The following is a 12,782-nucleotide window of genomic DNA, read 5'->3' on the forward strand; positions in this document are numbered from 1 at the left end:
ACACACCTGCGTGAAAAGTTTTAGCATTTTCACGTTCAAAAGGAGCTAAAAGTTTTCACGCAGGTGCACTTAACGAGGGAATCACGCGGACACTCCATTAGGTACACCGCCATTTTCAAGTGTACCAAATAGCAGGCCACTTTATTAGGAAAATATCATGGTCAAAATTCACAGGTGTCAAGCTCTAGTCCTCGGGGCCGCGTTCCAATATGTTTTCCAAGTTACCCTCGTTAAACACACCTGCGTGAAAAGTTTTAGCATTTTCACGTTCAAAAGGAGCTAAAAGTTTTCACGCAGGTGCACTTAACGAGGGAATCACGCGGACACTCCATTAGGTACACCGCCATTTTCAAGTGTACCAAATAGCAGGCCACTTTATTAGGGAAATATTATGGTCAAAGGTCACAGGTGTCAAGCTCAAGTCCTTGGGGCCGCATTCCAACATGTTCTCCAAGATTACCTCGTTAAGTGCACCTGCGTGAAAAGTTTTAGCCACTTTCACGTTCAAAAGGAGCTAAAACTTTTCACGCAGGTGTGTTTAACGAGGGTAACTTGGAAAACATATTGGAACCCGGCCCCTCGAGAACTGGAGGTCGACACCCCTGGTTTAAATGAAAAGTGCCACACCCGCCCTCACCCCCATCTCCTGATTGGCTGTTTGTTCTGTGATGTTACTTGGACACTCCATTAGGTACACCGCCATTTTCAGTACCTAATAACAGGCCACTTTATTAGGGAAATATCATGGTCAAAGGTCACAGGTGTCAAGCTCTAGTCCTCGGGGCCGCATTCCAACGTTTTCCAAGATTCCCTCGTTAAGTGCACCTGCGTGAAAAGTTTTAGCTCCTGCAGAAGGTGAAAATGCTAAATCTTTTCACGCAGGTGTGTTTAACGAGGGTAACTTGGAAAACATATTGGAACGCGGCCCCCGAGGACTGGAGGTCGACACCCCTGGTTTAACTGAAAGTGAAAAGTGCCACACCCGCCCTCACCTCCTGATTGGCTGTTTCATATGTGACCGTTGGTGAACGGGAAATGCAATTTACTGACTCGTTCGTGAACGGGAAGCTACGTCATTTTTCTTCTTCGTTTTGTTTTACGGCGACGTGGCACCAGCTTCAATGCTCATTACCGACACCCACGCTGTGAGACAAGTTACGCCATTGCATGTTGATTGAAGTCATGAACTGAAAAAAACCCCGAATAATTTTAGGAAGTGATTCGTTCACTCACGTTCACTGAAAAGATTCGTTCTTTTGAACGAATCGTTCACTCACGAGCCAACACGAATCCAATGCTCTATCATTATAACATACATTGAAGATGATGATATAGAATGTTAAAAAAAATATATATACCCCAAAAAGTAATAAAACAACTGACTTTAAGAATAACATCAAGTTTTCACTTTTTCCCTTTGGTATATTAATTCAAAAAAAAAAAGGCTTAATATGGATCAAACATGACATCCAATACATAAACCAATATCTGTTTTCTGGTTTGATAAGCAGCTAAACATAAATCATTTGCTTAAGTTAACTGTTCATGATGCATAACAAAACTATTACATTTATACACAATCTAATATCTGGACGGAAGCAATTATGGAAAGATTATGCATGGTGTAGTGATATTAAAATTAATCCTGAGCCATGCTTTCCTGTACATTGTTGTTAAATACATTATTTTGTTTCTATAAATACAAGCAAGAAATATAAAACTATACAAAAATAATTCATTAATATATTGTCACATTAAGTACATTTTTGGACTATACAAGAATAACATTGGAAAACAAGGGAAGACGTAATGGCCATATCTCTGTCCCGTTTGTCTCTCAAGCTGCCATAATTCTGAGCAAGCACATTTTAAGAAAACAAATTCATGTGTGTTGAAAAGGAAAACTACATTGCAACAACATAACATTGGAACAAAGTCATATTTGTTTGAGAATAAAGTTGTAATATTAAGAAGATTAGGTCTTAATTATAACAAGTGCCAAAATTCCCACAAACCTGAAGCTTAAAACCGCTTAACTGTTCATACTGGTTGAAATGTAGACTTTGTAACTTCACATATCAAAGTTTGAAAACGCGCTTAATAATTTTGCATAGCTGTGGTGAACTCTGTTCGCCACTTTTCCATTACTCCTCCTGGTTTGTCCCTTTGAAGCCACTTTCACCAATCTTTTCCTGGAAATGACTGCATCGATGTCGTGAGTCAGAAGTGGGTCATTCACACAGCCGATGCGAGTTTCCGTGTTAGCATAATTGGACGTGGAAAGAAAGGGAAAAGCGGCATTCCAGTTGGCCGGCGTAAAAGCTGGTGGCATCTCAGCTGTCGACCACATAGTGGCTGTGGCAGTCGGCAATGTTTTTCCTCAGTTCGTCGATGCCCCTCCTCAGCTGGCTGACTTCAAGCAGCTTCAACGGGATGACTTCCTCCTGCGCATCGCTGCACTCGCTCTCCTCTGCAGACAGACTCAATGCTGCACAGAAATGACAGACATTATGCAATTGAGCTTAGCACAAGACAATAAAACTAGGCTAGGAGTTCATAGGAAGTGACATCAGAAAAGATGAACTTTCGCTCTCCTTTCTCCGAATCAACACCTTTATCATCTTTGAGCAATCTGTATAAAAAAAGGTGTGATTTTACCAAAAGTGATAGTCAGATTAGTCATAAACCGCAAGTTTGGTGTGTCCAGTTATTTCATTAGTCAGAGGTGCTAACATGAGCTGCCCTTCACGTCAACCTGTTTGTGTCAATTTAAAAGAAACAAACATGATCCGTTTTATTCTTTAGGGTCAACTAGGACTGAAAACAAACGTCAAAAGTTTTAATCATTCAGTCAGCCTATATTATAGCTTGGTGTGACTACAGCTGCACAATGTTCCAACATATTCAGAAATTTAACAACCATCAAACAGATTTTGGTGCTGTTGTGAAAAATGTTGTCCACATACATGTCATGCCCAACAGCAGGGACAAGTTGAGTTCTTTTCCTTGAGCTCTCTGCACCAGGATGCTGCGAAGAGCCTGAAGGTCCAGAAGACACAAGGACAGCTCCTTCAAGAGTCGCCCCATTTGTGGAATCTCCACAGTGTTGTCCTGTAGGCAGTTATTCATTCGTTAACACACATTGTACACGTTTAAGAGATCTTCTCAAAATTCGTTAGCAAAACTATTTGTACACATCTTTTCTAGGCCAAGACATGAAATAAATAAATTACCTGTGACAGGGTTGTAGAGTCAAAGGATGAACCTTCTTGGTTGTCTGGAGGACTTAACTGTTGAGAAAGATTTCTTCCTTTCTGAAGTCTTGAACTGGTCACCTATCAACATACAGCAGGCAGTGAGAGTATAATAATTAATAAGGGTATGTATCTCTCCAATATTTTTTTTTTTTTTAAATCCGACTTGGGTCACTTTAATGTGCCAGATATTAGGCGGAGAAGACAGGATGGATAGACTTTGATTAGCATACCTTCACTTGTGTGTTGAGCCTCTCAATCTGTTTTTTCTGATGCTCAATGAGCTAAGCGGAGACACAGAGAAGATGTTAATGACCACATTCGCTACATCTACTTCAACACAAATGCTCTCCACTCCAAACTCCACCTTGCTGCTGTGATCTTGTTTCTCCAGGAGTTGAGAATTTTCCACCTCAAGATGCTTCAGGTCCAACCTCACTCCATCCTCCAAACATCTCTGCACCTTCTGCTGCAACCTTAAGTCAACAAAAATGCCAGTGACAGGTGTTAGTAGAGAGGCGAGGAAAGCTTGAAATATTTAAGCATGATAAAAGCCTAGAAGAAACCTCAAACTAAGTTACTAGCAGTAACTAGTACTGAATCGTACCCGTGTACAGAAGCAATCAGCTCCTTCTCTCTCCTGGCTTGCATCTCAAGCTTGATGTCTTTTTCCTTCAACAGAGTATAGCTGTCTTGCAATTTTTTCTGCAAGTGACACACCGTTTTCTCCAGATTCTGAGCTCTCAACTGCACCTCTTCCAGCTGAACACACACAAAAAAAAAACCACACACACAATGTGCAATTGTGAAATTCAGCAGTCGATTTTTATGATTTTTTTTTAAGTGACAGATCATGACAGAAGTGATTTTATATTGTTGGACTACCATTATTATGCTTTTTTTTTTTTTTTTTAATTACTGACCTGTTAGATTTTGAATTAAAAATAGAAATAGTTTAGTTTTTTTTTAATTTAGAAAGAACTGCCCCAAAAAAATACCTGGAGTGCCTGGACTTGTACTTCGCCCAGAGTTGGCAGGTCAGCCAGGTACTTCTCTAGAGTTTCGATGCGTTGCTGTTTTTCTTGGTTCTGTTCGCTCTCCCGCTGACATTTTTTCTTCAGACTGCAGATGTAGCGATCCCTTGTCTTGATCTGATCACAGAAGCATTTGTTTTAAAAACACGATAAGGCATAACTGGATAGTCAATCTCATTTCTTTGCAAAACAATAAAACACAGCCTGTGATTCTTCTTGTTTTTCACTTTTTTTTTTTAAATGTGTGATTCTCACTACCTTATCTTCCAGTTTCTTGAGGTCTTCAGTATATTTTTGAGTAGCTTGCTTGTACAGTTCAGTAAGATGAAGTACTTCCAGTTCGGACACTGCCAGCTTCCTGCTGAGTTCTTCATCGCAACAAAGTCGATCAGACGGTACTTCCTTCACTGACTTCTATTGGGCAAGGACAAGCGTTACCCCAGAGCATATTCCGATTATAGTGAGGAAGTATTTATGATAGATGGTACCTTCATTTTCAGAATTTGAGGGTCTTCAAACCACCTCTGACTATGTAGCACCTGCTGTGCTTTCAGCTCATTTTCTCGAATGCGGGCATGGAGTTGCAGGATCTGTTGCTTCTGTCTGAAAAGAAAAAAATTTTCAACTCTCTCTGGTGCCTATTAAGCCTAAGAGTGGAAAGTGGGTCACGACTTACCTATCTATCTCAAGTTCTTTTTGTCTCAGCATTCCCTCTTTAACCTTCACTAAAGTGTTGGCAAAATGGGATGTCCCATGCAGCGTCTGCAAATGCACAATGTTTTCATTAAATTAATAAAATAAAATAAAAAAAGAGAATGTGCTGCACTGTCACTCTTACCTGGTTCATGCCTTGTTCGCGAGATGCTCCATCTCCACCACAGATCTTTGTTTCACTACCAACCATCTGGCCATTCTCTCCTCCATGCTCTACTTTGGAGCTGTATTCCATCTGCTCTGTCAACCACATTTGTGTGCGGACAGCTGGCTGAATTGGGGAGTCTCTGTCAACTGGGTGACCAAGAGCTGAGTCTGCTAGCTTTGATAAACTGAGGCCATAAACTTGACTACCTCCAAGAGCCATCTTAGCTTCTGCTAAACTACTATGGTTCATGTCCAAACTGCTGTGTTTACTCGGTGAGGATAGAGATGAGGACAGTGATAAATCAGTTTCCAAAGCAGATCTACTACTATGTTTGCTCCAGTAGTACGGACCTGCACCAGGAGAGCGTTGTAATAAGCTGTGACAGAGCAAGGAGGAAGATAGAGGTAAATACAGGTCCCTATTTAAACCACGGGGTTCTTTTCTGTAGCCATAGAGCAGACCCCTGTCCAGGGAGCCATGTGTATCTGTACTGTGTTGATGGACTGACGTCTTCTTGGAGTTCTTATCAACACCAGATGACAACTTAGTGAGAGAGGACCACCTCCTGATGGGCTGCTGATCCTGCATGTCAACGGTAATTTGTGCACCAAGGGGAGACGTGGTAGGAGGAGTCAGCTGGCAAGATTTGGTCCTATGAGCGGTGCTGCTGGGTGAGGTTGTCATTCTCAGACCGGCATATGATGATGTGGATGGTGATGGCTTGGCGTGGACAACCGGGGAGCTCCCGCCGAACCCATCCTCATGACTAGAGTGACGTCGGGACAACGGCTGGAGAGATGAAGGTGTGGTGCTTGAGCAGGAGTCATCTTCGGGAGGTACAAGGGAAAGAGACAATTAATTTGGGCCCAAGTTTGCTTAACTCATTCACTGCTGGCCCAGGTAAAATGGATCTTTGACGTCTATATCTGTTAATGGTAAGCTTGAAAAGAAGAACAAAAAAAATCTACCTTCCACGCTATCAGAGCAGTAGGTACCAATGCCGGTGTCGCCACTGTCGGACACAGCGCTGTGTCTACGTCCAAAGATGCTGTTCCCAGGTCCAGGCTGCTTGCTGTGCCAGGATGATTCGTGCATAGGGACCCACCCAGGAGAGCCACCACTACTTGAACCTTAAAGCGACATTAGAAACAATTTAGCAACGGTCCCTCTTCTTTGTCGAGAACTGTTTGATGAATGGAATCATTCATAGTTTCAAATATTAGGTGTGTGCAGGTGTGTAGTATAACTTTTTTTCTTTTTTTTTATGATTGATAAAGCTAAACTTTTGTACAGATTCATACTAGTAATTTGAATAAAAACAGTTGATCACCTGAGAAACTCCAGGTAAATTAAATCAAGTCTAACAATACTATTTATATGATATTTTATTTCCAAAAGTACCTATGCACATTAGTAAAAAAAAATTTGCACAGATATATATAATTGTTATTTTACAAATTATTGATCCATTTAGGGTTAAAAATGGCCAGCTTTCTTTGTCAATGTAATGTTAGTTGCTCAACCAAAATGCTGTTTTTGTTATTTCCCTGAAACCACCCATAGTAAAGAAATTTCCTAACCCCACAAACTTATCTGAATACAAAGATTAAATGGATAAATGTACATGATAGTGAGCTTATTAGTGGATATAAAAAGTCTACACACCCCTGTTCAATGCCAGGTCTTTGTGATATAAAAACTGAGACAAAGATAAATGTTTTGGACTAAATATCTTATTTCAAACCATTTCCACCAATAATGTGAACTGCTGTACAATTTAATTGAAAATAAAATGAAATATTTTTGAGGGGAGAAGAAAAAACATGGTATATAGAACTAGCTTCTCTGCGCCACGCGACGTTTTCGTACATTCTTGCTGCCCACCAAGTGACGTAAATTCTAGTCGACCGCAGTTCATCCTTTTAAATCAACAAACGCCGTATATCGGCCACTATACGTCTACCTACAAGAAAGTCACTATATTTTGACATATTTAGTCGCATAACAATAATAAATCTCACCTGTTTTATTTGAATCGTATCCATCGTCAAGATCACCTCTGTTCCACATTGGCAGTGGTAAGACGCTTTACATAACAGCAGTCGGAAAACAGCTTCGTGGTCGGAAAGGAAAAAGCCTCAATGGAATAAAAGGAAGCCAGTAAGGGATTTAAACGCGACTACGATGGTATTGGTGACATTTTAGTGTGAAACAGTGCCTGTAAAACCCTAATTGTATGTCTTGTCTCAAGACAGTTCTCAAGTAACGGTCTCTGTTACTTACACACGATGACATCCGGTGTGGAAGTGACGTCATCAACTCTCCCTTTAAAAAAAAAAAATCTTAGAAGCGGAATTCAAATAATTTTCCTGTTTGGTATTAGCCTACAAACAACTCTTGGGTGATTAGGGTTTTTTGGTAATATAAAATACAATTCATATTGTAATTTAGTTTATTTGTGGTTCATTTGTAGATGTATAGAAAGTATATAAAAAAGTGGTTGTCATACAATACATAACATGGCAACAACATGCTCAAGACTTGCAGGCAACAATTTTGCACTTCCATCACAGCTCAAGAATTTAGAAAAATGTCACACACAGAAATAACATTGTATAAACTTAAAATACAAAGAGCCAGGAATAATAAAAGTGCAGGGCTGTATTTGTGTTGTGACCTGCATAGGGCATCTCATTATCATCTCAAAATAGTTCATTATACATTATTATATTCACGTTATAGTGTGGGACCTCAATGGGAGCCGGCTTATTTGTTTGGATTTTTAAACATTGGGCAAAATTATTGGCTAAGAAATGAGCTCCTCTTTCATTTTTGCCTGATCTTCACTATCATCAGATGAAACATTTCAGCAATGTTGAGCAGTACAGAGATGACCGCCGTCACCAACATAAAAATGATGAACACATTTTTTTCTGTTGGACGACTAATGAAGCAATTTGTGTCAGTCCGACAACTTCCACCTTGGAACGTAATCTTATCAGGTATGAGAATGGAACCGTAGATGAAGTACTGGCCCACGATGAAGCCCACCTCCAGCAAGATCTTGAACATAAGCTGCATCATGTAGCTGACCAACAGGAAACCTTTAAGATGCACCTTGCCATTTTCATCTGAATATTTGGGAGATTTGATTATCCTGTTGGGGTCACGATTGTGTCGCCTCATCTTATTCTCTTTGCGAATAACAAGCAGGACGTGACCCAGATAGATGAATGTAGGTGTTGAGACAGTTAGGATTTGGAGCACCCAGAAACGTGTGTGAGATATGGGGAAGGACTTATCATAGCAAGCATTCTTGCAGCCAGGGCTATGGGTGTTACAGTCCATATTTGCTTGTTCATCTCCCCATATTTTGTCCACTCCAGCTGCTAGAATGAAGATTCTGAAGACGAACAAAACGCTCATCCAGACCTTGCCAAATATAGTCGAATGTGATTCGACCTTGTCCAACAGCTCTGATAAGAAGGACCACTCGCCCATGATGGCAGCCGATCTTTCACAGGTCTGTGGAAGAAGATGCAAACAGTTATAACGTGTTTTTTTCTGGCTGTTCAGTGCTGATGCTAGCAATGTTAACAAGTGATCAACAAAATTGCAGCGGTAATGTGAGACGTAATACATTTTTGATATAGGCTCCAGCACGCCCTAAAAATAATAATAATAATAATAATAATACCCATAAACACATATATGCCGCACCCACGTTCCAAAAAAGAAAATAAATGTTCACCAGATAAAATGCTCTTTACACTACCTTCAAACTTGTTTCAGATGATTTTTGATCAACACATTCATATTCCAAAAAGTTGTAAAACGCTAAAATGTATTCCTTGTCATCTGTTTTATCATTTAAAAGGTTGATAAATGAATTTACATTGTATTTAAATGAAGATTTTTTATTAAAAGTTATATCGGGTCCTACCTACTCAACGTTCCTGCTTCCTTCTCTTCTTGTAATCCCACTATGATGGTTTCACTTCTCTCTTAAAGCGGAGCTTAATTTTGCAGCAACATCAAGTTTATCAAACAAACTCCCTCATGCGTGACGATGACTCAGCAGAACATGACACAATTTCTTCACAATTCATCTTATTTACTAGAATATTGCAACAGCTTGCTTTTACAATTTGTATGAATAAACTCCCCCCCCCCCCCCCCCCGTTGAACCGCCTTGAAGATAACCTCTTGAAACTTACGGAACTCTCAGCTGCTACAAAGTATTAAGACAACTCCAGGTAAAATGTTTGTGTCTCAAGAGGAACAGGATTTTTTTTCCCAGAAGCAGAACAATCAGCTGTCGTCCATTGACGACTCAAAGTTCGAGGCTTGGAAAAGAAAACGTTCATTTATTGCGCATGAGAAACATTTTGATAAAGATTTTTGCGAGGACATGATGCGGCCCCCCGACCTTGAGTTTGACACCGGTGCTTTAGGGAGTCAACTGAGATTTATTGGACACCTGTTCAGTTGAGTCAGGTTTAATGGTTTCCGAGCACACGTTAAATCATGTACACATTTTCAATAATATTAAATTTTGGGGGACTGAGATGACAATTCCAGAAAGATGTTGGTGTTCCTCTCCAGGTTTTTTTTTTGTAACAAATTCTCATCATCAAAATCCATAATAAAAGGGTGTAACTATGTCTCGGTGTGAGCTATGTCCAGTGGGAGGTATGTTTACCGAGAGAATAATGCAAGTTGCGCAGTTTGACAGGAAACTGGACTGATGAAATTCTTCAAAACAATCACGAGTTAGACACATCGAAAAAAGAAGCTGTGGGCGTTATGCTGATGTGAGTCAATCAAACCAAACCCACTTCACTTGGTTGTATTTAAGTCTTGTCCTCGATATTAAACCAATTGATATTGTGTTTTCTTTTCTACACATTTATTTTTCTACTAAGTGGGAGTGTGTCAGGCAAGTATATTTTTTTTATGTTTAAATATTTGTTTGGTTTAAATCAAATACAGTAGAGTATCATGCTTCCTCAAATCGGGCGAGATTGTGTTTTAAATTGTGCTTTGAGATTTCTGCATTTGTATTCGACAAAATGAACTGTATGCTACAAATATGGATCATATCTAGTACATATGCAGATTAAGACACTTATACCTCTAAAAAAACATGTTGACATATACATGGTTGAAACATATGGCAGATAAAACTTCGCATAACAGGCCTGTATAATTATCAATTTCATCATACTTTCGGTTTGTTATCCAAAATATGAGAAACAAACATACAGTTGATGATAATGTTTTTCTAATGCTAAAAAATAAGCATTTATTTATTTATATATTACTTTCATTTTATTTCATTTATTTATTTATTGCTCTTGTTTATTTAGTTGTGTTTTTTATTACTTTCATTTATTTATTTATTTAAATACAACAGTGGCTTACTCATCATATTCTTGGGAGAAAGTTTGGAATTGATTTACTATTTGACACCAGTATGTGTTTCTCTTTTTCAGATGTTAGTTATTTGCCATGGGTGACTGGGCGTACCTGTCCAAACTTCTCCACAAGGTCCAAGCTCATTCCACTGTTGTCGGAAAGATCTGGATGAGTGTCCTCTTTGTGTTCAGGATCTTCGTGTTGAGCGCCGCTGCAGAAAATGTTTGGGGTGACGAATTGTCTGAGTTCTACTGTGACTCTCTCGAACCAGGATGTAAAAACTCCTGCTATAACTGGATGTTCCCAATGTCTTACGTGCATTACTGGGTACTGCAAATCACTTTTGTGTCAACCCCCACACTGGTCTACCTTGGCCATGCTGTCTTCATCATCCACAAGGAGAAGAAAATGATAGAGCTGGAGCAGAGCAAAATCAATGGAAACAAACCAAAGACACCTAAATACACTGATGAAAGAGGGAAGGTGAAAATTAAAGGACTCTTATTTTCCACATACATGACCCAGCTTGTATTTAAAATAATCCTGGAAGTTGGGTTCACCATCGGACAGTTTTATGTCTTTGGCCCTCTAAAAGTTGTCTCGGATTTCCATTGTAAGAATTCACCACCTTGTGCTCATGAGACCGGATCCAGGTGTTATATTTCTCGTCCTACAGAGAAGACCATCTTTATCTACTTTATGCTTGTGGTTTCTGGTATTTCAGTACTTCTCAATATTGTTGAGATTGTGTACCTGCTGTGTAATAAAAGGCATAGCGCAAAGAAACACCATGCAGCTCAAGCTCAGGTGCTCATGGCGACGCCGTGTGCACCAACCAAGCCACCATGGGGAAGCATGAGGAACCAATATGGAGGCTTAGGCTACCCTCTGTTGCCTCTCCATCCTCAGGTCACCACGTGCTTAAGCAACGATGATAGTCACATCCACTCAGAGTGAAAACGAGATTTTTTTTTTCTACTATTGCCTTCAAAGGTTCATGTCAACTTTTTTTTACATTTGAAATAAAATTACATTGAATGTCACATTAAGGTGCAAGCTTTATTTTAAAGGCCAAATCTTTCATGTGAACTGATGTAAACAGATGCAAGCTACTCTTGTAGAAAGTCCTAAAACTTTGTTATTTCTTATTCACTGTTCCACTTTTACTTGGCTCTGTAATTTGAGATTGAAGTGCTTGTCAGTTATATTGTCCCTGAATATTTCACTTTGAATTATTGAGCAATTTTTGATGTCGATGCCTCTACTTTAAATCTTTGTAACAAAAAAAGCACCTCTCGGTGAGCCGTGCATTTAGGAGAAATAGAATATATAATAAATAATAGAAAAACATATCAAATGTATACAACATTAATAATAATAAATGAAGATGATAATAATAATAATCATAATAATAGTAAAAAAAAAAAAACCTTGACCTCGGTGTCATGGCCATGTCTGATAACAGGTAAAATTTCAATTTTCAATCAATGGGAGCTGACCCATTTGTTTGGATTTTGAAACAATTGGCAAATTTACTGGCAAAGAAATGAGCCAATGCTCCTCTTTCATCTTTGCCTGATCTTTAATATCTGATGAAACATTTCAGCACTGTTGAGCATTCCAGAGATGACAGCCATCGCCAACATAAAAAATGATAAACATTATTTTCAGTTTGACAGCTGATGTATCAGTTTGTGTCAGTCTGACAACTTCTGCCTTGGAACGTAATCTTATCAGGCATGAGAAAAGAGCCGTAGATGAAGTACTGGCCACCTCAAGCAAGATCTTGAATAGAAGTTGCATCATGTAGTTGACCAACAGGAGGCCTTTGATCTGCAAGTTAGGTGAACTTTATTAATTTTATTAAGATGCACTTTACAATAAAGGAGGCTCAAAGATACTTGCTACCTGGGATACATTTTAAGGGATCTTATGAATGTTACCCATTTAGAGTCAAAAGTTACTCATAATGGCTTGTAATCTTTTTCATCAAACTGAAATTTTATGATTTTACATTCATTCCTGCACATCCATTTTCTGTTCTGCTTATTCTTTGTTTGCTGATGTGAACCAAAAACATTTCATTTGATTTTATGGCCTAGATATCAACTCAATTGAAATTGTGTTTTCTTTTCTAAAAATTTAGCGGAAGTGTGTCAAACAAAAATCAATAATAATAATAATAATAATAAATAAAAAAAAATAATAATAATA

General features: G+C 39.0%; 4 protein-coding genes across 4 annotated transcripts in view; 1 reads left to right on the plus strand and 3 right to left on the minus strand.

The window, feature by feature from the left end:
• Nucleotides 1-1,396: 1,396 nt before the first annotated feature.
• On the minus strand, nucleotides 1,397-7,470 carry cep85l (centrosomal protein 85L). The gene is made up of 13 exons (XM_088362697.1): nucleotides 7,172-7,470; nucleotides 6,119-6,280; nucleotides 5,127-5,977; nucleotides 4,965-5,050; nucleotides 4,777-4,891; nucleotides 4,547-4,702; nucleotides 4,253-4,405; nucleotides 3,862-4,016; nucleotides 3,622-3,730; nucleotides 3,488-3,538; nucleotides 3,234-3,335; nucleotides 2,967-3,111; nucleotides 1,397-2,488 (listed from the first exon to the last, which is right to left on the minus strand). The coding sequence occupies exons 1-13, from the start codon at nucleotides 7,218-7,220 to the stop codon at nucleotides 2,334-2,336; spliced, it is 2,289 nt and encodes a 762-aa protein (XP_088218823.1). The 5' UTR covers nucleotides 7,221-7,470; the 3' UTR covers nucleotides 1,397-2,333.
• A 114-nt stretch (nucleotides 7,471-7,584) lies between these two features.
• On the minus strand, nucleotides 7,585-8,651 carry LOC148381810 (gap junction Cx32.2 protein-like). The gene has a single exon (XM_088362706.1). The coding sequence runs from the start codon at nucleotides 8,649-8,651 to the stop codon at nucleotides 7,977-7,979; it is 675 nt and encodes a 224-aa protein (XP_088218832.1). The 3' UTR covers nucleotides 7,585-7,976.
• The window catches only part of mcm9 (minichromosome maintenance 9 homologous recombination repair factor), a 52,832-nt gene continuing 48,591 nt past the window's right edge, over nucleotides 8,542-12,782 (minus strand). Inside the window, exon 20 of the mRNA XM_088362695.1 lies at nucleotides 8,542-8,675. The gene's annotated coding sequence lies outside the window, so the exon portion shown is untranslated. The remainder of the gene's footprint in view (nucleotides 8,676-12,782) is intronic.
• Nucleotides 9,948-11,793, plus strand: LOC148381812 (gap junction Cx32.2 protein-like). Its single transcript, XM_088361386.1, has 2 exons — nucleotides 9,948-10,089; nucleotides 10,646-11,793. The coding sequence occupies exon 2, from the start codon at nucleotides 10,662-10,664 to the stop codon at nucleotides 11,523-11,525; it is 864 nt and encodes a 287-aa protein (XP_088217512.1). The 5' UTR covers nucleotides 9,948-10,089; nucleotides 10,646-10,661; the 3' UTR covers nucleotides 11,526-11,793.

The sequence above is a fragment of the Syngnathus floridae genome, chromosome 19 (assembly GCF_059516105.1).
Source record: "Syngnathus floridae isolate MCC-2025c chromosome 19, RoL_Sflo_1.0, whole genome shotgun sequence".
Lineage (NCBI taxonomy): Eukaryota > Metazoa > Chordata > Actinopteri > Syngnathiformes > Syngnathidae > Syngnathus > Syngnathus floridae.

What these genes read in the sequence shown, in the direction of transcription:
- LOC148381812 (XM_088361386.1), top strand. Translation starts at nt 10,662, where the DNA reads ATGGGTGACTGGGCGTACCTGTCCAAACTTCTCCACAAGGTCCAAGCT.
- LOC148381810 (XM_088362706.1), bottom strand. Translation starts at nt 8,651, where the DNA reads ATGGGCGAGTGGTCCTTCTTATCAGAGCTGTTGGACAAGGTCGAATCA.
- cep85l (XM_088362697.1), bottom strand. Translation starts at nt 7,220, where the DNA reads ATGTGGAACAGAGGTGATCTTGACGATGGATACGATTCAAATAAAACA. An exon ending in TACAAGTCCAGGCACTCCAG is followed by an intron (nt 4,017 to 4,252) that starts GTATTTTTTTGG and finishes GTGTGTGTTCAG; the next exon opens with CTGGAAGAGGTGCAGTTGAG. An exon ending in AACAAGATCACAGCAGCAAG is followed by an intron (nt 3,539 to 3,621) that starts GTGGAGTTTGGA and finishes GTCTCCGCTTAG; the next exon opens with CTCATTGAGCATCAGAAAAA.